At 41.0% G+C, this 11,314-nt stretch overlaps 1 protein-coding gene across 1 annotated transcript in view; it reads right to left on the bottom strand.

Annotated features, from left to right (window-relative positions):
- LOC111144952 (DNA replication helicase/nuclease 2) overlaps positions 1-11,314 on the bottom strand; it is a 52,804-nt gene that overhangs the window by 11,311 nt on the left and 30,179 nt on the right. The window contains exons 10-14 of the mRNA XM_022499573.1: positions 11,073-11,303; positions 7,238-7,354; positions 7,048-7,157; positions 5,826-5,935; positions 4,451-4,675 (exon numbers count right to left, since the gene is read on the bottom strand). Of these exons, the coding sequence (XP_022355281.1) occupies positions 4,451-4,675; positions 5,826-5,935; positions 7,048-7,157; positions 7,238-7,354; positions 11,073-11,303 (793 nt within the window). The remainder of the gene's footprint in view (positions 1-4,450; positions 4,676-5,825; positions 5,936-7,047; positions 7,158-7,237; positions 7,355-11,072; positions 11,304-11,314) is intronic.

Raw genomic sequence — 11,314 nt, forward strand, 5'->3', positions numbered from 1 at the left:
AAAAGAAGAAGAAGAAGTCTGGAAAGTAGCCCAAGAAAATAATACCTTGCTCTAGGGGAAAAACTTTCTAATTCAAATGTCCGCACATTTCTCTTAGAAATCACATAAGCCTTACAGAAGGGGCAGAATATTTTTCCAGTACCAAAAGAAAAAAATTATTTACCCAAAATCCTATAACTAACAAAACAATATATCAGAAATGAAGGAGAAATTGAGACATTCCCACAATGAAGGAAAACTAAAGGAATTTGTTCTTAGTTGACCTACTACCCTGAAAGAATGGATAAAGGAAGATCTTTAAATAGAAAGGAAATGATAAAAGAACAGAAATTTGGAAAATCAAGAGGGAAGAACAGAGTAAACAAATATATGGATGGATACAATATGTTTTTCATTTCCTACAAATTATATTTGATGATTGAAGCAAAAATTAGAACACAGTCTGACGTAGTCTATGTAGAAAAAAAAGACAATCATAAACAGAAGAAAGGGACATAAATGGAGTTAAGCTCTCCAACTTCACAAGCACTAGTAAAATGACAAAATCAACAGACTACGTGTGCGTGTGTGTCTGATGTAATACACAGAGCAACAGACCAATTACTAAAAGCTATTCAAAGTGATCACACAAAAATACCATAGAGAAATCAAAATGGAATAAAAACTGTTCAAGTAAACCATAAGGCAGGAAAAAGAAAACAATCAATAAAGAGAGGGGAACTTGGCTGCCTCAGCCACTAGAACATATGACTCTTGATCTCAGGGTTTTGAGTTTGAGCCCCATGTTGGGTGTGATTATAAAAAGAAAATAAACAACAACAATAAAAACCATAGGAAACAGGGACGCCTGGGTGGCTCAGTTGGTTGGACGACTGCCTTCGGCTCAGGTCATGATCCCGGAGTCCCTGGATCGAGTCCCGCATCGGGCTCCCAGCTCCATGGGAGTCTGCTTCTCCCTCTGACCTTCTCCTCGCTCATGCTCTCTCTCACTGTCTCTCTCTCAAATAAATAAATTAAATCTTTAAAAAAAAAAAACCATAGGAAACATAAAACAAAAAATAAAATGACTTAAGACCCAACGTGTATCAATATTTATGATGAATGTAAACAGTTTATATATGTGCCATGTATATTTTAAAAGACAGGGATTAGGGATGCCTGGGTGGCTCAGTTGTTAAACCTCTGCCTTCAGCTCAGGTCATTATCCCAGGGTGCTGGAATAAAACCGCACATTCGGCTCCATGCTCAGTGGGAGGCCTGCTTCTTCCCCTCCCACTTCCCCTGCTTGTATTCCCTCTCACTGTCTGTCACATAAATAAAATCTTAAAAAAAAAAAAAGACAGGAATCAAAACAATTAAAAAACAGATTGGCAGGGGCACCTGGGTGGCTCAGATGTTTGGGCATCTGCCTTCGGCTCGGGTCATGATCCCCAGGTCCTGGGATTGAGTCCTACATCGGGCTCCCTGCTCGGTGGGGAGCCTGCTTCTCTCTCTGCCTCTCTCTCTCTCTCATGAATGAATCAATAAAATCTTAAAAAAAAAAAGATTGGCAGAGTAGATAACATTATTTAGCTATATACTTTATACAAGAAAGTCACTTCAAATTTAATGATAGAAGGCATGTTAAAAATTGAAGGATGAAGGATCACACTGATAGATTTTCTTGCTGAATAATCTCTCTATCGTGGGAATAAATCCCACTTGTTCACAGTGTACAAACCTTTTAATGCCCTGCTAAATTTGATCTGTGAATACACTGTTGAGAATGTCTGTATCAGTCAAATACAACCAATAGGTTTGTGTTTTTTTTAAGGATTTTATTTATTTATTTGACAGAGAGAGATCACAAGCAGGCAGAGAGGCAGGCAGAGAGAGGGAAGCAGGCTCCCTGCTGAGCAGAGAGCCCGATGCGGGGCTCAATCCCATGACCTCGGGATCATGACCTGAGCCAAAGGCAGAGACTTTAACCCACTGAGCCACCCAGGCACCCCAATAGGTTTTTTTTTTAAGATTTTTATTTACTGGACAGAGACATAGCGAAAGAGGGAACACAAGCAGGGGAAGCTACAGAGAGAGAGGGAGAAGCAGGCTTCTCACCGAGCAGGGAGCCGGATATGGCGCTCGATCCCAGGACTCTGGGATCATGACCTGAGCCAAAGGCAGAGGCTTTAACTCACTAAGCCACCCAGGCACCCCAATAAGTTTAATTTTTAAGAAGTTAATCAGATATACATTTTAGGCACTTCAAAAATTTTTTTCTTTTTTTTAAGATTTTATTCATTTATTTGACAGAACAAGAGAGAACAAGCATGGGGAGCAGCAGAGGGAGAGGGAGAAGCAGGCTCCTGGCTGAGCAGGGACCCAGATGTAGGGTTTGATCCCAGGACCCCAGGACCATAACCTGAGCCAAAGGCAGACCCCCAACTGAATGAGCCACCCACCCAGGTGCCCTTCAAAATTTTTCAATAACTGGTATAGATATTAGAAAAAGGAATAGAAGGAACAGCCTATTAAATTTATTTTATTTATTTTAGATGATTTTTTTCAAAGACAAAACTATCAGTTAAAACTTCCCAGGGTGGGGAGTGCCTTGCTGGCTCAGTCAGTAGAACAAGTAACTCTTGATCGTGGGGTCACGAGTTCAAGTCCTATGTTGATGTAGAGATTACTTAAAAATAAAAATTTTTTTTAAAGATTTTAATTATTTATTTGAGAGAGAGAGCACAAGCAGGTGGAGAGGCAGAGGGAGAGAGAGAAGCAGACTCCCTGATGAGCAAAAGGATGCTGGGATCATCACCTAAGCTGAAGGCAGACATTTAACCAAGTGAGCCATCCAGGTGCCCCAAAAATAAAATCTTTTTTTTTTTTTAAGATTTATTTATATATTTGACAGAGAGAGACACAGCAATACAGGGAACAGAAGCAGGAGGAGTGGGAGAGAGAGAAGTAGGCTTCCTGCCGAGCAGGGAGCCCAATGCAGGGCTTGATCCCAGGACCCTGGGATCATGACCTGAGCCGAAGGTAGACACTTAATGACTGAGCCACCCAGGTGCCCCCCAAAATAAAATCTTTAAAAAATAAAACTTCCCCCAAAAATACAGATATTAAATAATAAAATAAAAACTAGGCTCTATATCAAAAGTCTCTAAGTCTAGGAGCGCCTGGGTGGCTCAGTGGGTTAATGCCTCTGCCTTCGGCTCAGGTCATGATCTCAGGGTCCTGAGATCGAGCCCCACATCGGGCTCTCTGCTCAGCGGGGAGCCTGCTTCCCCCCCACTCTCTCTCTCTGCCTGCCTCTCTGCCTCCTTGTGATTTGTCTGTCAAATAAATAAATAAAATATTAAAAAAAAAAAAAGTCTCTAAGTCTAGAAAAACCTATCATTAGACTGTTCATTGTTTGGAATTCAAACAGGCTAAATAATCCTAATTATTTACTAATTTTTTAGTAAATTATTTACTAATAATAAATAATTATTAGTAGTTTTCGAGGTGTGATATTATAATATAATAATACATGTTTGTCCTCCTCTGGGTTCCTGACACAGAGATCCTAAAATCCTTGGAATTTCCTGAGTGTTAGGGGAGAGAGGAATATCTCTTGTTATTCATAATAAGCCTCTTTCAACCATACCTGCATTATGCTAATTAGAGGATGGGAGTTGGAAGCCAGAGGAACCAATCTAGAGATTAAAGGGTTAGAATTTTTCAACCCCATCCCCAACCCCACCCCTCTACTGAGGGAAGGGTAGAGGGTCTGGAAATTGAGCTAATCACCAAACACCAATGATTTAATCAATCATGCCTACATGATGGAATCTCCATAAAAACCCCCACACAAAGGGGTTCAGAGAGCTTCTGGGTTGGTGAACACATCATGGTGCTGGGAGGGTGGTTCATCCGGAGAGGGTATAGAAGCTCTAGATCCCTATCCGCATTCCTAACCCTATGCATCTCTTCCATTTGGCTGTTTCTGAATTGCATCCTGTGAATACATCCAGTAATTTCGTCAGTAAAGCACTTACTTGAATTCTGTAAGCCATTCTAGCAAGTTATCGAACCCTAGGATGGGGTTATGGGGACCCTGATTTATGGCTGTTAGCTCAGAGAGATGCACTGGAGGCCCGGACTTACAACTGGGAACTGAAGTGGGTGGTGCAATCCTATTAAGTGGTTGAGCACTAAGCTGCAGAATCAGCACTATCTCCACTAGCTAGTGTCAGAAGTGCTGGGAGTGGAGAGAAACAAGCATTTTCCATAACTAGGATAGTTTAAACTAGGAGATGGGAGCCCTGAATAATAAACCAGAATCCTCATTTCAGTTCAAAAGCAAAGAGCAAACTATAAACTAGTAAAACTGGTCAATGTGACTGAATTTCCCAGAATGTTGTTTCTCCACTCAGTCTGGCTACAAAAATTCCTGCTGGTATTATTATGCAATAACTGTACTTACGTGGCTGTTGTAGAGTTCTTCCAGAAGAGCTAAGGATTTAATGGACTTGGATCTGCAAATTTCCTCCTCTGTGAATTTCTGGATGTCTTGATGTACCTTCTGAGCCTGACCCAAACGCAAAAATCCTATTTTAAACTTCGCTAACTTCAGAAGAATATTGTCAACAGCAGAATGTGTATAGCTGGTCAACAAAACACTAAAACCACAGGCATAGAGAATTCTTACCTAATAATGAATAAAAGAAAGGAAAATAACATTACTTTTAATTCCAAATAATTTTCAACATGCTTCAAATACAATTTTCATTTTTCTTTTTTTTTTTTTAAGATTTTATTTATTTATTTCACAGAGAGAGATTACAAGTAGGCAGAGAGACAGGCAGAGAGAGAGAGAGAGGAGGAAGCAGGTTCTCCGCTGAGCAGAGAGCCCAATGCGGGACTCGATCCCAGGACCCTGAGATCATGACCTGAGCCAAAGGCAGAGGCTTAACCCACTGAGCCACCCAGGTGCCCCCAAATACAATTTTCAAATACATTGTTCAATTTCAACATTTTTCAAACACAATCAGAAAACAGGAAGCGTATCTTAGAGCTGAGTCAAGCTAAGTATTTAAAAAAATTATAAAGTCAAAATGTTTGATGAAAGTCACATGGCGTTATCTCGTTAATTAATGATATATTAATACCATACTATTAATGATAATAAAATTAGGTATATTTTATTATTTATTATTGATAATAAAATTGAGTACAAAGTACAAACTTTGAATAGTGCCTGGCACACAGTATCAATCAACAAATATTTGTTGCCATCATTATGATTACTCTAAGATTAGCAGAGAAATCTACTGACATGGAAAAACAAATCCCAGAAAAATCTATTTCAACCACCTCTGTATAATTTATCAATTTTTTAAGGCAAAGAAAACATACAATGAAACACATGCCACCAACCAAAAGACATCTCAGATAATCCTAAATGCAAAAAACCTACAATTTGATTACAACTTTTTGTGACTTAGCTTTTATATTTCTCTTGTCATTCATTTTTTTTTAAGATTTTATTTATTTATTTGACATATAGAGAGAGTTCACACGTAGGCAGAGAGGCAGGCAGAGAGAGGGGGGGAAGCAGGCTCCCAGCTGAGCAGAGAGCCTGATATGGGGCTCAATCCCAGGACCCCACGATCATAACCTGAGCCAAAGGCAGAGGTTTAACCCACTGAGCCACCCAGGCACCCCTCTCATGTCATTCTTAAAGGTTAATTTGAAATAAAGCCTTTTGATTTAAAATTCAGCCCTTTTGATAGAAAACATCACATTCTCCAAACTGAGAAACTGATTTAAATAGTTTCTAAGCAAAAGAATAACCTTACAAGAGTACATATTGTAGTTGTTTTTCCTGTTCCAGGCATACCCACGATGAGTGTGTAGTCTTTTGAAAGAAGTACCTTTTTCATTGCTTGCCTCTGAGGTTTATTCAAACCTACATTTAAATTTAAAAATAGAGGAAAAAGAATGTTGGATTTCAATGAGCAAATTAACTGTAAGAAAAGCAGCCTCTCTATCAGACACATGAAAAAATGTTCATCATCACTAGCCATCAGGGAGATTCAAATTAAAACCACATTGAGATACCACCTTACACCAGTTAGAATGGCCAAAATTAGCAAGACAGGAAACAACATGTGTTGGAGAGGATGTGGAGAAAGGGGAACCCTCTTACACTGTTGGTGGGAATGCAAGTTGGTGCAGCCACTTTGGAGAACAGTGTGGAGATTCCTCAAGAAATTAAAAATAGAGCTTCCCTATGACCCTGCAATTGCACTACTGGGTATTTACCCCAAAGATACTGATGTAGTGAAAAGAAGGGCCATCTGTACCCCAATGTTTATAGCAGCAATGGCCACGGCCGCCCAACTGTGGAAAGAACCAAGATGCCCTTCAACGGACGAATGGATAAGGAAGATGTGGTCCATATACACTATGGAGTATTATGCCTCCATCAGAAAGGATGAACACCCAACTTTTGTAGCAACATGGACGGGACTGGAAGAGATTATGCTGAGTGAAATAAGTCAAGCAGAGAGAGTCAATTATCATATGGTTTCACTTATTTTTGGAGCATAAGAAATAACATGGAGGACATGGGGAGATGGAGCAGAGAAGGGAGTTGAGGGAAATTGGAGGGGGAAATGAACCATGAGAGACTATGGACTCTGAAAAACAATCTGAGGGTTTTGAAGGGGCAGGGGGTGGGAGGTTGGGGGAACCAGGTGGTGGGTGTTAGAGAGGGCACGGATTGCATGGAGCACTGGGTGTGGTGCAAAAAACAATGAATATTGTTACGCTGAAAAGAAATAAAAAATTAAAAAAAAAAAAAGCAGCCTCTTTTCAAGCCTGTTTTTCAACATGTCTTTTTAAAGTAAGAAAAATGTCATGGTGATATTAAAGCATATAGGTAAACTACTTCCCAAGAAAATCTGTCTAAAAATTACAAGTTTATTAAGTTACAAAAATGCTAGGCTATAATAGACACTGAATTATATATACAACCAAGAACAATCAATGGAAGCAGACATGCTGATTATCACATACCTTTTAGAATGCAGGCAACTGTATCTTTAGCATCATATGGAAGAACAGAACTGAGGTAGGATGTAAATTGAGGTTCACGAAAGTCAATGATCAAATCTCTAAGTTTCTGGCTGAAAAGAAAAAAAAAGTGTTTTTAGTAATATTCCTTAAGAAAGATGGGTAAATTTCAGATTCACTCATTGTTACAAACCTGACACAAGTATTCTCCATCAATTTAGAAAGATTTCCTAAGGGGGTGTCTATATCACAAGTTTTTTCTTCCTGGTCCAATCTGAACAAAGTTGATTCTGGGAGTATTGACAAGTTCCTAAAACAGCAAACAGATATACATGAATGTTCTTCATTTAACATAGTCAGTTGGTCTGTATAAGAAACACATTGCCTGTTTGTAGGATGCCTGAGTGGCTGTTGGTTAAGCCTCTGCCTTTGGCAGAGGTCATGATCCCAGGGTCCTGGGATCAAGTGCCGCACTGGGTTCCTCGCTCAGCAGAAATTCTGCTTCTCTCTCTGCCTGCCACCCCCCTTGTTTGTAATCTCAATTTCTCTCTCTCTCTCCGACTAATAAAATCTTAAAAAAGGAAGGAAGGGAGGGAGGGAGGGAAGGAGGGAGGAAGGAAGGAATACATTACTGTTTGCTAAAAGAGTAAATGAGCCAGAATAACTATTAAAATGGCTACCTGGGGGGCACCTGAGTGGCTCAGTGGGTTAAAGCCTCTGCCTTCAGCTCAGGTCATGGTTTCAGGGTCCTGGGATCAAGGCCTGCATAGGGAGGGAGCCCGCTTCCCCCTCCTTCTCGGCGTGCCTCACTGCCTACTTGTGATCTCTCTCTCTGTCAAATAAATAAATAAAATCTTAAAAAAAAAAAAAAAAAGGCTACCTGGGGCACCTGGGTGGCTCAGTGGGTTTAGCCTCTGCCTTCGGCTCAGGTCATGATCCCAGGGTCCTGGGATCGAGCCCCACATCAGGCTCTCTGCTCAGCAGGGAGCCTGCTTTCCCCTCTCCCTCTCTGCCTGCCTCTGTGCCTACTTGTGATCTCTGTCAAATAAATAAATAAAATCTTTAAAAACAAAAAAGGGCTACCAGGCCCTAATTCATACTTGCCAATCAGACAACTTAAGAATGGTGCACTGGGGCGCCTGGGTGGCTCAGTGGGTTGGGCATCTGCTTTCGGCTCAGGTCATGATCTAAGGGTCCTGGGATCGAGCCCCACGTCAGGCTCCCTGCTTGCTGGGGAGTCTGCTTCTCCTCTCTCTCTGCCTGCCTACTTGTGATCTCTCTCTGTCAGATAAATAAAATCTTAAAAAAAAAAAAGAATGGTGCACTGGCCGGAAAAGGGAGAAAAGTAGGGTTTAAGACACTAAGGTCAAATCAATTAATCAGGAACCTACAACACCTGCTGACAATTCACTAGGCCTAGCTTTGCAATCTAGCCTGGACTCACCACACCGAGAAGGATCCTGAGCACAGGGCCCCTCTCTCCTCTAGCCTGGAGCACAGGTCTCTTTCCTGATGCCTTCTCCCACTCCTCTTCCAACTCCTAAAACCCCAGGGCTCCCTAGAGTCCCTCCCCTGGTCCTCTATACTGTTCTTTCTTGTCATTTTCCCTTGGTTCCATCCCCTCATGTAGCTCTAAATGCCACATCTACATCTTGAGGCCTGACCTCACATTCTTCTTCTGCCTGGCTGCTCACCTGAGCTTCAGGTTTGGATATCCGGCAGGCAGCAAGAATTTTCCACTTGGTCAAAACCCAGGCTATGAAAACTCAATACATTCAAAACTGAACAAATCTTTACTCCCGCTGAACCTGATCCTTATTATGTGGCTCTGATTCCAGTCAACAGCACGTGCCTCTACACCACTGCATTGTCCTTCCTTCTCCCTTCCCCTCACCCTCTCCCCAACGTCCATATCCAATCAGCATCCAAATGTTAGCCAATTTTACTTTCTAAATAACTTCTCAAAATCACTCCATGCTCTCTGCCAAAGCTACCTTGCCCTCAATCACCACTGGCCTGGGCCACTACAAGTTTCCTGGTTTCCATGCTTTCAGATTCATCTCTATTAACTGTTCCTCCCAATGCATCCACAGAGAAATGCAAATCCGATTATTATCGCTTTTCTGTTTAAAACTCTTTAATAGGGGCGCCTGGATGGCTCGGTGGGTTAAAGCCTCTGCCTTTGGCTCAGGTCATGATCTCAGGGTCCTGGGATCAAGCCCCGCATCAGGCTCTCTGCTCAGCAGGGAGCCTGCTTCCCTCTCTCTCTCTCTGCCTGCCTCTCTGCCTACTTGTGATCTCTCTCTCTCTGTCAAATAAATAAAATCTTTAAAAAAAAATAAAAAATAAAAAATAAAACTCTTTAATACATCTGAATAGTCACAACTTAACATGTTATGTAAAATCTTCTATGAAGTGACCTCCCCAATCACACTCTCTTCTTCATCTTTTACATTCCTGCACTTTGCTGAACGTACCGTCACACTGTTATGTTGTTATGCACCACATTCCTCTGTCTGGCACACTCTTCTCACACTCCTACACCAGGCAATTAATTCACCAGGTGAAGATCCAGAATGACCTCTTTCAAAAGCTTTCCCTGAGCCTTCTAAAATTAGGTTCAATGCCTCTCATCCGTATTCTCTTCAATTCAAACACTTGTCATATTAGACCAGAAATATGTTTATTTGTTTACCCCCAAGATTATAAACTCCTCAACAATTTGCAAAGCAGGATACTCACTAAATAAATAACTGCAAGAGACTGCCAGAAATCCTGAGAGACAAAAGAAGTACTGTGCCTCATACTCCCATATAATGAAACCCAGACTGCGGCTGGTAGTAGCTAAACTAGAATTACTGACTGGCCGAGGACAAGCCCGGACACATCCAGGGCAGTTACCCAGAAGTCACTGCATCCCAATTCCTGATCTCCATCCATTAAGATAAGGGAGGCCTGGCCTGCACTTCATGCAAGGAAGGCTGGGAGGGCAGGAAGAGGGGAATGTAGACATTAGTGAGCCTGGATATCGGTCTCAACCACAAATGTTCATACCAATTTTTCTATTTACTTAATATTTTTCTTTAAATAAACTCACTTTGTTTTAACAGAGATAAATATACTTTATGTCACAACTACAAATAGGAAAAAAATGGTTTTTTAGTAAAATATTTTATTTTTAAGTAACCTGTACAGTCAACATGGGGCTCAAATCCATAATCCAGAGATCAAGAGTTGCATGCTTGACTGAGTGAGCCAGGCACCCCAAAACGGTTCTTTTTAGAAGGAGAAAATGAAATGGTGAGTGCCCAGAGTGCTACAAGTAAGCTTCATGGCTAACTGGGGATCTAGCCTGCCTGACATTCATGGGGTGATGAGAACTAGGTAAGATCACGTCCACATTAGCATCATGAAACAGAATATACTAACCAAACCTTAGCAGTTTGGTAGTTCCTCAAAATGCTAAACTCAATTTCACCAGTAGGCATCTACAAAGGAGAGTAAAAATATATTTACATAGGGACGCTTGTGGGGTCTCAGATGGTTAAGAGTCCGACTCTTGATTTCAGCTCAAACCACGATCTCAGGGTCCTAGGACTGAGCCCCACATTGGGCTCTGTGCTCAGGGGGAGTCTGCTTCTTCCTCTCCCTCTGGTCTTCCCCCTGCTCCTTCTCTCTGTCACTCTCTCTCTCTCAAATTAAAAAAAAAACAAAACAGTATGCTAAGTAAAGAAAAGCCAGTCACAGAAGATCATATATGATCCCATTTCTATGAAATGTTCAGAACAGGCATACCTACAGAGACAGAAAAGAAACTGGCAATTGCCTAGAGTAGGGGGAATGAATACCAAAGGGTACAAGGGTTCTTTTTTGGGGTGATGAAAATATTCTAAAAGTGATTTTGGTGATGGCTGCACAACTATAATATACTAGAAACCATGAATAATGGTTTAAATGAATAAACTGTGAGTAGGATGCAATTTATATATCCATAAAGCTGCCACCCCACCAAAGGAACATTTCATTACCTGTCTAATAAGCAGGTTACTGATGTCACGTTAATCTCCTTCACATATCCCCTAGATAAAGCAAACAGTGTTCTCTCTTCTCCACTTAAAATAATTCTATCACCTGCCATTAGATTTGTGACAGGCATGTCACCATTTTTACGTCGAAAATTATGTAAATATTGTCCATCACAAACTGTTTTCACACATTCTATTCTAATCAGGTTTCCAATGCAGTTACCACTCTCCTCCCTATGAAACAG

Source organism: Enhydra lutris, unplaced genomic scaffold (genome assembly GCF_002288905.1).
Source record: "Enhydra lutris kenyoni isolate GAN:26980312 unplaced genomic scaffold, ASM228890v2 scaffoldscaffold12, whole genome shotgun sequence".
NCBI lineage: Eukaryota > Metazoa > Chordata > Mammalia > Carnivora > Mustelidae > Enhydra > Enhydra lutris.